The sequence below is a fragment of the Myodes glareolus genome, chromosome 22 (genome assembly GCF_982192425.1).
Source record: "Myodes glareolus chromosome 22, mMyoGla1.1, whole genome shotgun sequence".
NCBI lineage: Eukaryota > Metazoa > Chordata > Mammalia > Rodentia > Cricetidae > Myodes > Myodes glareolus.
In genome coordinates this window covers 11640255-11656700 of record NC_142047.1, presented here as the reverse complement: position 1 = coordinate 11656700, position 16446 = coordinate 11640255, and the positions used below count along the sequence as shown (strand labels likewise).

Sequence of the window (16446 nt, the reverse complement as noted above, 5' to 3'; positions counted from 1 at the left end):
CCTGATCCTCTTGCTTCTGCCACAGGTGGTTTATCCTAGTCACATTTTAAATCAAACATGGGTGCATGTCCCATCTCCAACTCCTCTTAGCCCTGTACCTCTACAATGACTCAGTTTCCTTGACTATTAAATGAAGGTGATGATGGTGAAGTAATCCAGTGGCATCTGGGTGCTTGGTTTCAGGAACCTACAGACACCAGAATCAGCAAACACCCAGAGCCCTACAGAATGACCCAGTATATCTGGACAGCCTTCACACCACCTCCCGTGGGGTCTTCTGACTCACAGTAGCCTAGTGCCTTAGGCAGTTGTGTATTGCTAAGGAATGACAAGAAAAATGTCTGTAAATGTTGGGTATAGATGTAGTTGGGTTTGTTTGTTTGCTTGTTTGTTTGTTTTTTATTCTTTGGGAACCCGCCACCCAACTGCCAAATAAATAAATAAATACTTTTGAATGCCTGGCCTTAGCGTGGCTTGTTTCTAGCCAGCTTTTCTAACTTAAATTATTCCATTTCTCTTCTTTTGCATTTTGCCTCTGGGCTTTTTACCTTTCTTTATTCTGTATGCCTTTCTCCCCTTCTTCCTCCATGGCTGACAGAGTGGCTGGCTGTGTGGCTGGCCCCTGGTGTCCTCCTCCTCTACCCTGGATTCCTCCTCGTATTTATTCTCTCTGCCTGGCAGCCCCACCCATCCCTCTCCTGCCTAGTTATTGACCGTTCAGCTCTTTATTAGACCAATCAAATGTTTTAGACAAATAACATAGCCTTACAGATTAAACAAATGCCACATAAAAGAATACAACACATCTTAAAGTAATATTCCACAACATATAGGTGCATTTTGTCTCGGTGTTTCGGGACTGTGTTGGGGTCAATCCGTGGAAGCAGAACCAGTACCTGTGGGGAGCTGTTGAGGATTCAGTAAGACAACCAGGCTGAGCTGGTCAGAGGAGCACCTCACAGTCAGTAGGCAAGTATTTATTTACCAGGTACCTAGCAAACACAGGACACCTGCTCTGTGCCATGCACAGTGGTCATACACACTGAGAATATGGCAAATCCCTGCTGCTGGCTAGTGAGAGACAAGCCCCCCACCAAGTCTAAGAAGGAAAGCAAGCAAGACCAGGCATCCTGAAACACCTTGCTGTCTCAGCACTTGGGCGGGAGGATCAGGAGTGGGAGGCCAGCCTGGCCTACACAGTGAGACTGTCTCAAACACAGAAGGAGGGAAGAGAAAAGGGAAGGTGGCAGGGAACAGCTAGGGTCAGGTGAACAGCTAAGGTCTCCCTGAACAAAAATTCTGAACACAGACATAAAGGAAGTGAAAGGGAGGTTCTGGGGTTGCTGCGTGGGAGAGAGGTTGAGAGAGGGGAAAGAGCAAGTGCAGAGGTCCTGGAGCAGAAGCCAACGGAAGCAGAAGGAATTGGTGTCCCTATCAGGCCAGGTCGAGCAGGGCCCATAGCCTGAGGTGAGCCGATGCTGTTCCATTAATGCAGTTGTAGTTATAACATAGTACCCGAGGCTGAGCAAAGACAAAGGGTTTGTTAGCTCGTAGTTTGGCAGGGTCAAGGGCGTGATGCCACCTGCTTTGGCTTAGTTCTGGGCAGAAGCTCAAGGTGAGTGACATGGGACGGAAGGAGTGTGTGTGCCAGAGCCTCTTCTTACACCTGCAGCCAGGAAACCAAGCCAAGACACACAGACGAACAGACATCCAAAAGAGAGAAAGACAGGACCTGGGTAGATGGCTCAGTGGTAAAGACTCGGGTGTCAAGCCTGGAAACCTGAGCTGACTTCCAGAACTTACCTGGTAGAAAGAGAAAGGATTCCCACAAAACCTCTGACTTCACAGGAGCACTGCGGCATGGGCATGTACACACACACACACACACACACACACACACACACACACACACACTTACACGCATGCGCAGGCACACACACACATGCACAAAGTACCAAGTAGTAAAAACAAAAAAGAAAAGAGAGACTGGCAGAGAAAGATATGAATGCAAAGACAGACAGACTCAGAGTAAGACAGATGGACAACAAGGCACACTGTCAGCGTCCTAAGCACCTCCCACTAAGCCCCAGCTTTTAAGGCCCCAATCTGGTTCTTAGTGTTCCCACTCTATAGTGCAGCCTTCTGTGACATGAACCATTGAAAGGGACACAGAACACAGTCAGGCTTGCCCAGCCCGTCTTTCTCACAGTCTGAGAATCCACAGCTACTGTTTTTAAGTGAGATACAGGAATATAGATGAAGTACAGATGGAGGAGGTAAGAGGCAGTGACCAGAAGAGATGCACAGAGACGGTGGCATTGCTCAGAATGTCCATGGGATGTGCGCTTTCAAGTCGGAAGCCTTAAAACCACAAAGTGTCTTTCTAGCGACCCCTCTGCCCCTCTGCTGTCCTGTAGACAGTGACCCCCTCTGCTGTCCTGTAGACAGTGACCCCCTCTGCCCCTCTGCTGTCTTGTAGACAGTGACCCCCTCTGCTGTCCTGTAGACAGTGACCCCCTCTGCCCCACTGCTGTCCTGTAGACAGTGACCCCCTCTGCCCCACTGCTGTCCTGTAGACAGTGACCCCCTCCGCTGTCCTGTAGACAGTGACCCCCTCTGCTGTCCTGTAGACAGTGACCCCCTCTGCCCCTCTGCTGGCCTGTAGACAGTGACCCCCTCTGCTGTCTTGCACTGCAGCATACACCTCTGCCCCTCTGTTCCCTCCCTCTTCTTCGCAGTTCTAGCATTAGAATTAACACACAGTAGGCAGGGGCTCTACCACTGAGCCACGACCACAACCCCACCATGGGGAATTCTAGGCCCCTGGCCCCTACCTCCTTCCTTGTTCACTCTCCTCTCCTTCTCTGCCTGCTCCTTTTGCCTCCCTTCTGCCTGGGATGGGCCCTGTAGAACAAATGTGAGCCTGCCTTAGTTCCTCAGAGGATGCTAGGACCCTCAAGGTTTTGTCCTCTGGACTCTACCCATGTCAGGATTTTCTAAACTGGGCATGGGCACTGGAAGGTGGGAGCCCCCAGGATTGAGCAAACTCGAAGGATAATCAACAGAAGAGAGTGTGGGCCTGACAGGGATATGGATGGCCTGGCTCTCCCCTTGAGGCCGCTCGAGAACTGCTAAATCTTTGTGCCTACTGGCTACCTCCTCCTGGAGCTGTTAGCCTTCTGACCTGTGTCCTTCCTTTGCTCAGAAGTAGCCTAGGACAGCACTAAGGGATGGTCATGCCTCTGACCTAGAAAGGCCTAAATTCTAGTCTAAGGGACTGCTTTTTTGAACCATCGTGGTCCCCAGGTCTGCTGTCTGGCCCCACAGGACACCCCAAGGGGACTGTCCTTTCCAGCTAATGAAAAAAGAGACAGAGAGGCGAAGGACCTTTTCCCAGGCCACACAGCTTGTAAGGATGAATCCAGGATTTCTGTTCCTAAGTCCAGACTGTGTCTGATGGAAGTCCTACCCCCAAGCAGGTTCAGGCTGTCGTCCATTGAGCAGAGGTTTTCAGTCCTAAGGTGTTCTGTAAGGAACAAAGAATGAAACGGTGTGACTCTTAAGATGTAGCACAGTTTCAGAGAAATCCAGACCAGAGCAAGTGAGCACCCTTGGGATCAATGACATGTGTGTCTGGGTCTCAGGATCTCTCTGTAGAGGGTGGGTCTGACCATCCTGAGATTCTCCTGGCCTCTCCAATGTTGCCTGTCACTAGCTCCCTTGTTTCCATGGTAACTAGGGAGCAAGCCGCTCAGAGATGTCCTCTTAGAGCGCCCCCTGCTGGATCTCAGAGGGACCAACTATTATAGGCAGATCTGCTTCTCTAGCTGCTCAGGGGTTTCTCCTGAAAACAAGGAGTTTTAGAGAACCCTACAAATCAAGGGAAGTTAGCACCAGAAATCACAATGAGGGGTTTTTGGTAATCTATTCAAACCACCTCTTTAAAGCGGGGCCTAGCTAGGGCTCTTGATGATCCTCTTAGCCAATCCACACTACCATAACAAAACACCAGAGGCTGGGCGATTTAACATCAACAGACAGTTCTTTTCTTGAATTCCTGGAGCCTGGGAAGAATTCGGGGAGACTTGGTTGTCACTGGATAGCTGTTCTGTGCCGTCAGTGCTGTGTCCTCTGGAAAGGGGGACTACCATGTCCCCATGAGAGGCCAGAAGACGAGCTCCCACATCAGACCCGCCATGGCACATGGAGTGCTGTTGACAGGACTCTAGGACCTGATGCCCCTTCAGCCTCTGCACACTGTTCTAATAGCTTCATACCCCGTGGGAGCTGCTCCCTAGGGGGTTGATCACCATTCAGCACCAATTTTAGAGACCAGGTGTGGTGGTGCACGCCTTCAATCCCAACATTTGGGGAGGCAGAGGCATGCAGGTCTCTGAGCATGGGGTCAGTCTGGTCTAAATAGGAATGCCAAAACTACATAGTGAGATCCTGTCTCAAAAAAAATTATTACATATTTCCATAGAGGAGCACAGGCATGCAAACTTTGGCAATCGTCAAGCAGAATTAGCTCTGGAGTCGTAATTCTGAGGTCTGTGGGAACTGCTCTAAATCCCCAGTCTGTCCTTTCTTTCCACCTCCTCTTCTGCTTGCCCCTCTATTTGTTTATTGCAGTGCTGGAATGGAATCAAGGCTTTATACATGGTAGGTTAGTGCTCTACCACTGAGCCATACCCCCGCTGATTTATTGGAGGCTTCTAGGCCGGCTTTCTATTGCTGATCCAAAGCCTCCGCCTCTCAATATCTAGTTTAAACAGGTGTTCCACACATGTATGGCGATACCTGAAACCCAGCTAGTCACGTAGTCAATGTAATAAGGCACACAGGGATCCATCAGTCAACACAAAACTAAGTCCATAGCAATATCCTACACCCAGCTTTCCTCATCAAACCAGGACAAAAACTATGAGAAACTGAAGCCCATGGGAAAGAATCCTTGCATAGCTATCCTTGGCCATGTTACACAGAGTATCGTCTCTACCTCCCTGCGTGCCCGGGAGACACAGGAGAAAGAGTAGAGGCTTGGGGCCTTCCCCATGGCCTAACCCATTGCTCTTCCTTTTCCTTCCAGACTATGCAGAATTCATTTTCTTAGGACTCTTTATGTCCAAAATGTTTATAAAAATGTACGGGCTCAGGACGCGGCCTTACTTCCACTCTTCCTTCAATTGCTTTGACTGTGGGGTGAGTACCGCATTCTCTCAGGCTCTCCTTCGGGATCTTACTGGTGGTAGCTGATACCCAGGGACTTCATATGAAAGTGGAAGGAGCCGTGTGCGGGTCATGCCTTCAGCCCTAGACCTGAGGGTAGCCTCGGCTGTCCAGTGGTGGAATCAGGAGGCTGGCGCCACCTCTGGACATGAGGTGGGGAGGAAGGAGGGGGCACCGAGGACACACAGCTGCTGTCACCGTAGGTAGGGACAGTTAAGTTGTCTTAGTAGAAGTGGAGAACCCAGCAGTTCTGCGGTGAGCATGGAAAGAATGGAAAACTCAAGGCAGTCAGGTAGTGGTGGTGCATACCTTCAATCCCAGCACTGGGGAAGCAGAGGCAAGTGAATCTCCGAGTTCAAGACCAGCCTGGTCTACAGAGCAAGCTCCAGGACAGCCAGGGCTACACAGAGAAACCTTATCTCCAAAAACTCAAGGGCCAGCCATGGTAGCAGACACTTTAATCCCAGCTCTTGTGAGGTAGAGATTCTGTCTACTTTAATATCAAGAGTTCAAGACCAGTCTGAGCTATATCGTTCAAGATTAGTTTGTTCTCCATAGAGCAAAGGACTCATAGTTCAAGCTTGGGCTACACAATGAATTCAAGGCAGACTTGAACTACATGATACTTTAAAAAAAAAAGCTTGGGCCAGTAAGATGGCTCAGTGGGTAAAGGTGCTTGCTGCCAAGCCTGCTAACCTGAGTTCAACTCCCAGGACCCACATGGTACAAGAAGAGAACCAACTCCTGCAAACTGTCCTCTGTTCATATTGTGGCAACACACCCAATCATATCCACAATAACAATAAATAATTTAAAATAAATAAATATAAATTAAATAGAGACAGAGAACTTGAAGAAAACCAGACATCAAAGGTTACGTATCACCTACTTCCATTTCTGTGAAGTGGCCAAGGAGGCAGACCCCAGACAGGAAGCAGTCAAAGATCCTCAGCACCGTGGCTCAGGAGGGGATAGATGCATGGGGCATCTCTGAGGCTGCAGGGCGGCCTGGGCAGACAATAGGCTCTTGTGGATGCCTCCGTGTACCCGGAGGGTTAATTTTATAGTGTGTGCTTCATGGCTGTGTGTGTGAGAGAGAGGGAATGTGTGTGTGTGTGTGAGAGAGAGAGAGAGTGAAAGAGTGTGAGAGAGTGTGTGTGTGAGTGTGAGTGTGCATCTGTGTGAGAGAGAAAGTGTGTGTGAGTGTGGGGGAGAGTGTGTGTGTGAGAGAGAGTGTATGAGTATGTGAGTGTGGGGGGAGAATGTGTGTGTTTGTTTGTGTGTGTGTGTGTGTGTGTGTGAGAGAGAGAGAGAGAGAGAGAGAGAGAGAGATATTGAAACAGTGTTTCTTTGTAGCCAAGGCTGGCCTCCAACTTCCAGTGATCCTCCTGCCTCAGCCTCCAAGTGCTGGGATATCAGACCTATGTGAGCTTTTAATAAATAGAAACATAGAGGGAAAAGATGAATTTGGGCCACCATCTGTTAGTCTCTGTGACAAAATACCTGACAGATGCCCAGGCACGCTGGTGCGCACTTTTAATCCCAGCGCTTGGAGGCAGAGGGAGATCTCTGGGTTGGAGGACAGCCTGGTCTACGGAGTGAGCTCCAAGAGAGCCAGGGCTACGCAGGAAAACCCTGTCTCAAAAACAAAACATACAAACAAAACCTGACAGAAACAACCTAAAGGAGGAGGGGTTTTGACCCCTGGTGATCCTCCAGCCAGGCCCTACCTCTTACCAGCCTCACAGGCTTCCTATAAGCCTAACCCTAACCTGTGGAGACTTCCCCCATAGAGACCACTATGTGCCCTGAGGGGTGGACCTGGTTCAGGCCCTGGAAATGGGTGGGAGTTTTGAGGTCAACCGCGACCTTGAGACTAGGTCCTCTGTTGCAGGTCATCATTGGGAGCATCTTTGAAGTCATCTGGGCTGTCATAAAACCTGGCACATCCTTTGGAATCAGCGTGTTACGAGCTCTCAGGTTACTGCGTATTTTCAAAGTCACAAAGTAAGTTTTGAGGTTTCTTAGCACTCTGATGAGAGGATGAGGAGGGCACCCTGCCTAGCGTGCATACCCTGCTCTGATCCCTACCTTGGCTTCTGTCAGCAGGTACTGGGCATCTCTCAGAAACCTGGTTGTCTCCCTCCTCAACTCCATGAAGTCCATCATAAGTCTGTTGTTCCTCCTCTTCCTGTTCATCGTTGTCTTTGCCCTCTTGGGGATGCAGCTATTTGATGGCCAGTAAGTACTGCCTGACACCTGGACATCCCACCCAGGACTCCTGCTCAGCTTCCGTGACACGCCCACCACCACCCGGCCTCTTCAAGCTAACCTCATCCTGTGACTTGCCCTCAGGACACGAATGGTCATGTAGGGCAGTGAGCTTCTGGGTACGAAATACAGTATTATCTTCCTGAGGAACAGATACTCTACACGTTACTATGGAAACCAGAAACTGTTCAGAGTGGAAGGACTAACACAGAATGTCCTTGCTGTCCACAGGTTTAATTTTGATGAGGGGACTCCTCCCACCAACTTCGACACTTTCCCAGCAGCAATAATAACTGTGTTTCAGGTATGAACTTTCTCAGCCCGATGCGGGCCCCTAACCACAGGGCAAGCTGGAGCATCCCTGAATTCCTTCATTTCTTCCCTTTCCCGACTGTTTTGGAATGCTTGTTTTTATTGTTGCTGGAGATGTAGCTCAGTGTTAGAGCATTTATTTAGCATATGAGGCCCTGGATTCCAACCCAAATACAGACATACATACGTGCACACACACACATGCACACACAGAGGAGAAGATAGCTTGTCACTTGTACATCCCAAGAGAGTATAGGATGCCCTACAGGACCACAGAGGACGGTACCAGGGGTACTTGGGGTACCGAAGAGCCTTGCTTGTGGTTTTCGTGAGAAGGAGCAAGTAAAGCGGAGCATCTGCCCCTGCAGTCGTGACTCTGACAGCTGTCAGGGTAAGCTGTTCTATATCAGAGCAATAGGCAGACTCTTCCCCATCTCTAGGAATTGGCTTCCCCAGGGCAAAACCATCCCTCCAGGGTCTGCCAGTAAAGCTGGCTGGGCATGATGCACACTAGACTATCACCCCAGGACTTGGGGCAAGAGGAAGTAGGAGATCGTCATTATCAGTTCATAATGAACTTGGAGTCAGTCTGGGCTACATAAAACACTGCTGAAAACAGAAAGGAGTCGGGGAAGGAGAGGAGTGGAAAGGAAAACCAAAAAGGAAAGAGAACCTGGGGTAATAATCCTAGTACTCAGAGGCTGAGACTGGAGGAGATCCGGTTCAAGGCCAGGCTGTGAGACCCCGCCGGAAACAAAAAGGAAAAGACCTGGTTAATGCATCTGCCTGTCTTGGAAGCAAGTGTCTCCACATTTTCCAGGATAAGGAGGCTTGCATCTTCTTGGGGCACCTACACTAAAGCTTGGGGACTGGCTGATCAGAAATCTCTAGGTTTATTCAAATTTAATTTTTTCTTTGGGAGAGAAAAGGATTGTATAGAAGATGTGGCCTACAATTTGAGGCCAGCCTGGTCTATTCAGTGAGACCCCCGACTCAAAAATTAAAAGATGGATGAGATGCCTCAGTAGGCAAAGGTGTTTGTTTCCAAGTCTGACAAGTTGGGTTTGATCTCTGGGACTCATGTGGTGGAAGGAGAGAACTGACTTCCACATGTTGTCTTCTGACCTCCACACTAGCACTGTGACATATGCGTGAGTGTGCACATAAGTGCACACACACACACACACACACACACACACACACACACTAAAAAATACATAAGTGTAACTTAAATTTGAAGATGGCCTAGGCTCTCAAAGGAAAAAGGAAGAAAGGAAGGAAGGAAGGAGCCATTAATAGCATGTACTGCTCAGAGGGCCCGAGTTCAATTGCCAGCACCCATGTCAGTGGCTCACAACCACCTGTAAGTCCAGCTCCAAGGAATCTGACACCCTCTTCTGGCCTCTGAGGACATCTCCATTTGTGTACAAACCCACACACAGACACACACCACATACACATAATTATGTGTTTATCTTTAAAGAGAGGGAGAAAACTTTTTAAAGACTATGGGATGATTATCTACGTAGGGTGGGAATTATGGCATGGCAGAATGTTGACACCGTGTACATGGCCTTGGGGCTCAGCACATCATACAGCCTAGAGCATCACGGCTGTACGTAAGATGCCACGCACCATTGTCCCTCTCTCCCCACTGCTCTTCGTGGGGGCTTCTCCACTTCCCTCCCTGGCCTCTAATCAGCTAGTCCATCCGCTAGGTCAATCTGTCTTTCTGTGCCAAACTTATATGAACTCACATCACACTCTCGATTTATTCAAGCATTTGAGCACTGCTCAAGTATCTTTTTGGAGCCAGATACGGTGGCACATGCCTGTCATCCCAGCACTGACGTGGGGGAAGCAAGAGGATCAGGTGTTCAAAGTCATCCTTACTTATTTGGGAAGTTTGAAGGCAGCTAGCTACACAAAACCCTACCTCCAACACACACACACACGAGAAAGCCTGGTATCCCGTGTCTTCTCCTCCATGCTCATCAGAGGGACTGCCACCTTTTGCTCCAGCTGTTCGCTCCCAGTGTGTGACCTGCCTTTGTACATTGCCACAGGAGCAGTCTTGGGTGGGTACACACCTTAGCTCCCTCACCTCACAAGGCTGAACCCCAAAATGTCCACAGTGGAATCTTGCTCCATAAATTACCCTTTTTGTGACAGGGTCTCATGTGGCCCAGGCTAGCCTCATGCTAGCTATAGAGCTAAGGCTGGCCTTAAATTCCTCATCTTTGTGCCTCCACCTCCCCAGCGCTGGGATGACAGGCTTGTGTCACATGCCTGGTCTATGCAATCCTGGGGCTAGAACCCCAGGTTTCGGCCAGGCAGTGGTAGCACATACCTTTAATCTCAGCAGTCATGAGGCAGAGGCAGGTGGATCTCTGTGAGTTCGAGGCCGGCCTGGTCCGCAAAGTGAGTTCCAGGATAGCCAGAGCTACACAGAGAAACCCTGTCTTGAAAAGGGGAAAAAAAACACCAGGGTTTATACATGCTAGGCAAGTATTCTATTACTGAGCTGCATCCCCAGACCTCTCTCACTCTCTCTTTCTTTCTTCTTACACTAGCAGGAATCTCACATCATACAGCTCACAGGTTCATTAACCATGTCAGATAGCTAGGCAAGAACTCTGCCACTGAGCAACAACCCCAGGACTCCTGCCATTTAAAATTATTGTTTTTCTGTCTGTTTATTTGAGACAGGGTCTTGCTAAATTACCAAATACCAACTCACTGGAAGCTGAGCCTGTGCTCTGACCCGTGCAGCCCAGAGCAAACCCTTGTGTCACATCAAAGACAGGATTACAGCAAGCCATGAGACACCCAAGTCCCCTATTTCCCACGCCAGATTGGGAACCCCCAGTTACAGGCACAGAGATGGGAGTTCACATGAGGTCAATGAAGACCTTGGGCTGATGGATCATGGCTGCAGCTGTGACTCCAACGAGCTGCTGGCTGAGAGGGGCTTGGCTGTGTGTCTGTCCCTGTCTTTCAGATTCTGACGGGCGAGGATTAGAAAGAGGTCATGTATGATGGGATCAAGTCTCGGGGTGTGTGCAAGGCGGCATGGTGTTCTCCATCTACTTCATCGTCCTCACCCTCTTCAGGAACTGTATCTTTCCTGGGGACCAGGGACAGACTGGGTGTGGGCGTTGGAGTAGGAACCTAGATACCCAGGCTCTGGGCAGTGCTCCCATCAGCTGCTTTCCCTGACTTGACATGCAGACACCCTGCTGAATGTGTTCTTGGATATCGCAGTGAACAACCTGCCCAATGCCCAGGAGCTCACCAAGGTGGAGGACACAGTAACCACCTGCTCAGGGCAGATCATGACAGCAGGGGGTGGAAGGATGTGGGGATGGATGGACGGGGTCAGGGCTCTTGCTGGGGATGGAGCATTGGGTGCTTCTCCTGGAGCCATGCCATCCCTGATCAAGCCGGTTTACAGCCCAGAAGGGAAAGCGGATAGCAAGGTGTCTACTGAGGACAGATAGTCAGCTACACCCAAGGACTTGAGGAATAAGGAGTTCCAGGGTAATGGGCACCACTACCAAGCAGAGGGCGGGCCAAAAAGTGACTTGATGAGGCCACAGATAGAGCTGGACCTCGGGAAATGCAGAACCATGGCAAGGCTCAGATATAGTGTCCAGGAATATACTTCCCACTGCGCCTTCCCTCTGGCTTCCATATGGAGCCTGCTAGGGACAGCTGATGGGAGGCCAAGAGACAGGATGCTCACAGGTCGGCTGCCTGGGAGGACAGAGAATGGGGCTGAGGGCATATTTACCACCTGTGACCATGTGTTGAGGGGCTGGCCAGATGAATTTCCTGCAGGCTGGCCTTCCAAGAGACAACAGTAAAGAACTATGGTGTTTGGGTGCCACACACTACTCCAGTCTCCCTTTGGAGAGTCAGAAAGGCAAAATCCCTTGTCCAAGATGGTATGACGGCTATGGCCACTACATAAAGCATTGTGCAGCCAGCATGGTGGCGCATGCCTGTGAGCACAGCACTAAGGCAGGAGGATTGCAAGTTTAAGACCAATCTGTGCTACATAACAAGAGCCTGTCTTCCTTTCCCCCCAAAAGTGTGTGTGTGTGTGTGTGTGTATGTGTGTGTGTGTGTGTGTGTGTGTGTGCGTGCACACAGACATAGACATATATCCTCACTCCACAGTGGGAGTGGGAAAACTGAGGCCAGGGAGGGTAGATGCATGTGCCATACACTAGGAACTAGGAGAGCAAAGACAGAACCTTGCAACCCTGCAAAGGACAGAGGAAAAGAGATGGGACAGGGAGAATGTCAAAGTGGGAAGAAGAGCCACCTGGGTGAGATGAAGCCCAGGTCTTCATTCATACTCAGTGACAGTGAGTTATCTGGGGTATCATGTGCCCCTCAAGGCAGCATAGGAGACAGGGGAGGTAGTACTGCTTTCAGCAATGCATCTCATGGCCTGTGGTGGGCTAGCCTGTGAACAGGGTTGCCAGGATACACACTACACAAAGGAAACTGGACAAGGTGATGCATGGAGGCTGTGTGCTCAGAGACGGGTGCTTCCACCTGGGGGAAGAGACCCCAGGGGTGATGGTTGGTGGGGCCTCCACCTTGGTGTCAGGACAGAGGCATCTTCTTTGTGGTCATAGCTGACTCGGCAAAATTAAAAACCACACAGCGCTTACAGGCAGGCTCTTCCTGGTAGCCCTGGAATTCCCCTAGTTTCAGCTTCACGGTCTCATCCCCAGTGCCTCAGAACTCAGACACTGGGGCTACAGAGGTAGGACTGCCAACCCTCCATCTGTTGACCCTGGCAGGAGGGAGGGAGGGAGGATTTCCTGGCCCCACCTCCATCGGGGAAGAGCATAAGTCTCCCACCCCAGGCGTGAAGCCAAGAGTTCAGCCACTATGGAACTGGCTGGCATGTGTCACCACAGGTCGATCCAGCCGAGTGCTCATCCAAGATACAGGAGGCTAGCATGGGAAGACAGGCCAGCTACACTCCAAAGTGAAGGTGGCCATTCCCCTACACACCCCATCTTCCCTTTCTGTTGTACATGTTTCACACAGGTGTGATCCTCAAGCAAAGGAAGGCACCTGGAGCCCCTGTTTATGCAGGCCATCCCTTAGCCAGCAATCACGTACTGAGCGCCTGCAGTGAGCACAGCCCTGGCCTAGAAGCCGGGGTTGTAGCAGTGCATGACACTAAGATGCCTGGCCTCTTGGTGCAGGAATCCAGGCTGTGGAGACAGGCCAGGAATCAGACACATTTGTAAAACCACAGTTTACCAGATGGTGCTGAGAAAAGTGCAGCGGGGTGAGTCAGAGTCTTCGAAGTTCGGGTGATGAAGAGAAGACACAGAGAAACTAAGAGACCTGCTGAAGGTCACATGGCAATAAGTGGAAAGGCTGGGATTTGAACCCTGCTGTCTGAATCTGAAACGTGTGGTCTTCTCCACTGCACACAAGATGCTTAACCCTGAATTGTTCCATGCCCTCCTGGGAACTTGCCGAAAATGCAGATTCTGGGAGGCAGCCCTGGGTCTGCAGGTGCTGCCAGGGGCCTGGGAACCTGTTTTTTCAGTGTTGTTGAGGCAGATGCTTCCAGGACTTGGTTCTACGCTATGCTAGGCATGGTGCCTGGAGAGGAGACACCCTACCTCCTTGTCACTGACAGATTTTAAGGTGGAGATTACTCCTGGTCCCAGAAGAACTCAGAAGGTAGGGGTAGCCATCCTGTAGCCCTGCCCCAGGGCTCCTAGTCTTGGTGGGTCTCTCTCTCTCTATATTTTTTCCCTTGAGACAGGGTCTCACTTTATAACCTTGACTGCTCTAGAACTCGCTTTGTAGACCAGGCTGGCCTTGAACTCATAGCAATCTTCCAGTCTCTGTCTCCTGAGTGCTGTGATTAAAGGCGTGCGCCAGCACATCCAGCCTTTGATGGTCCATCTAGGCCATGGACTTAAGCATAGAGCCCTCCCCCTCCCCATCTTCCCAGAGGCTGACGATAGACCTTAGGGACCCCAGCTGCCCCCCCACACTGTTGACAGTTGTATATGCTGTGGCTCTGCCTTTGGGGCTACCTGATGTTTAAGGGCGCGGTTCAGAGCATTTAAACAACTGAAAAGCACAGAACACCCACAGGCTCAGGTCTAGGGGTGCAGCTCCCTGACAGCTCAGTTCCAGCTGCCGTTAAGCCTCAGGGTCCTTCCCCAGCACCAGAAAAGAAGTTGGGGAAAAGACGGTAGGAGGAGCCAGGCATGCTCACAAATGCCTGTTATTCCAGCACTGGGGAGTGCTGAGCCAGAGCGATCTCAGGTTCCAGACCAGCGGGGCTACAGAGGGTTAATGGGCTAGAGAGCCAGCCTGTACACAAGGGGTACATTTCACCACCCAGTATGACTGGGGGCCTTAGTTCCAACTGGTTAAGGTCCAGGCCGAACTTGTTTCTCAGTACTGCAGATTTTGCCCCGGCTGGCAGCAAGGTGGGAAGTGAGCCCCAGGCCTGTTCTTGTGCACAGGAATCCCATTTGCTTCCTAGGATGAACAAGAAGAGGAGGAGGCAGCCAACCAGAAACTGGCACTGCAGAAAGCCAAGGAGGTAGCAGAAGTGAGTCCCCTGTCTGCGGCCAACATGTCTATAGCTGTGTAAGTGTCCCCAAGCCTCGGGTGCCACTCAGGCAAGGATGTGGGGAGGGTCAGGGTGGCCCTTCAGGGCTGAGCCTGGGAGAGGCTGGGAAAGCAGCATCCATGTGGGGCGGGACGGACACTTCTGTGTCGCTGTTCAAGTCCAGGGTTGACAAATAAGAAGTGAGATGACTGAGTAAACTGCACACTGTGGAGCCTCCAGGAAGCAGCTGGGAAGGGGCAGAGGGTGAGGAATGAGGAATTCGAGCCATTCCGCCCTTCTGTGCCCTGTGTGCCCTGTGTGTGCACCCCAGGCCAGTGCTCTGCCACCGAGCTTCACTCCATCCCCCAAAGCGGTGACTTTATAGCCAGGTGTGTTGGCACACACCTCACTCTGGAGGCAGAGACAGGCAGACGTGTATGATTTCAAGGACAGCTGGGTCCAGACTAGACACAGTAGGATCCTGATCCAGAAAACAAACTTGTTAGGCAAGGTCTCGGTTAGAAGGAAACAAACTCGAAAGAAGTGAGAGAGGGAAGGCTCTGAGGCAGGGGTGTTTCAGGGATGGGAAAGAGGGATGAGGAGACAGACATGGAGCGGGGCGGAGTGGGCTAAGTCTTGAGGGCCACCGAGTAAACTTGGGTTCTGGATCCTGAGAGCCAAAGAGGGTTCTTGAGCAGTGCAGTGTCCAGACCAGACTCGGATGCTCACAGGTACCCTCTGGTTATTCGTGGGGTAACAGACTGTGGGAGTGGTTGTGTGGGCTGAAGGTCAGAATCAAGATGCTGGGCTGGCCATACAAAAGAGGGGCGAACTAAGCAGGATGGTGGGTGCAGCTGGGTTCAGGCCGTATTCTAAAAGTGGGGCAGACATTGCACAGTTACCGTGAAAGTGTCTTCCTTAAAGGGAGGTTCCCAAACACCCACATTCAGAACCACACCCCTGCTGATAGCCAGGGGAAGTGGCTATGGCAGGGCAGACTTCCATAGTGCCAGTGCTATCCCAAAGGCAGGCACAACTGCTTTCCTCTAGAGCTGCCCACAACCCCTACCTGTGCACCCCAGCTTCTTACAACCCCTACTTGTGCACCCCAGCTTCTTACAAGCCCTACCTGCACACCCCAGTTTCTTACAACCCCTACCTGCACACACCAGCTTCCCACAGCCCCTACCTGTGCACCCCAGCTGCCCACAACCCTTATCTGCACACCCCAACTTCTTACAACCCCTACCTGCATACTCCAGCTGCCCACAACCCCTACCCGCACACCCCAGCTGCCCACAACCCCTACCTGCGCACCCCAGCTGTCCACACCCCTACCTGCGCACCCCAGCTGCCCACAACCCCTACCTGCACACACCAGCTGCCCCACAACCCCTACCTGCATACTCCAGCTGCTCCACAACCCCTACCCGCACACCCCAGCTGCCCACAACCCCTACCTGCACACACCAGCTGCCCCACAACCCCTACCTGCATACTCCAGCTGCCCACAACCCCTACCTGCGCACCCCAGCTGCCCACAGCCCTTACCTGCACACACCAGTTGCCCCTACCTGCACACCCCAGCTGCCCACAACTTGGAAGAAAAGGATCAAGCATTGACTTTATGTACTACTGTTTAAATTATTTATGTACTCATTCATTGATTCATTCTGGCAGTGGGGATGGAACCCAGGGACTCACACGTGGTAGGCAGCCAGGCCTTCACCAGTGAATCACACACCCAGTCCCTCTCTGGTAGAATCTAGGCAGGAGCGCTCCTGCTGAGACAGCTGGAGCCTGTGGTGAGGCAGGGCATTTTAATGGAAGCCCATAATGGAACCAAACTGCTCAGCTCACGGTGCTGGAGAAGAGAAGGGAGGTGCCAATATGCCCTTCAGAGGTAGGCTCTAAATAACCTTCCTCCAAGTAGACCCTGCCTCCTAAAGTGGGAAACTGACCCCTACTCAGCAATCCAAAAGAAAGGGCCATTAAGTAAAGGCCCCACACCTGAATTCAGTCCC

At 51.1% G+C, this 16446-nt stretch overlaps 1 protein-coding gene across 1 annotated transcript in view; it reads left to right on the top strand.

The window, feature by feature from the left end:
* LOC148118415 (voltage-dependent P/Q-type calcium channel subunit alpha-1A-like) overlaps positions 1 to 16446 on the top strand; it is a 66376-nt gene that overhangs the window by 4301 nt on the left and 45629 nt on the right. The window contains 8 exon segments of the mRNA XM_087900628.1: positions 5090 to 5202; positions 7124 to 7236; positions 7339 to 7470; positions 7732 to 7804; positions 10814 to 10868; positions 10871 to 10930; positions 11044 to 11123; positions 14354 to 14460. Of these exon segments, the coding sequence (XP_087756754.1) occupies positions 5090 to 5202; positions 7124 to 7236; positions 7339 to 7470; positions 7732 to 7804; positions 10814 to 10868; positions 10871 to 10930; positions 11044 to 11123; positions 14354 to 14460 (733 nt within the window).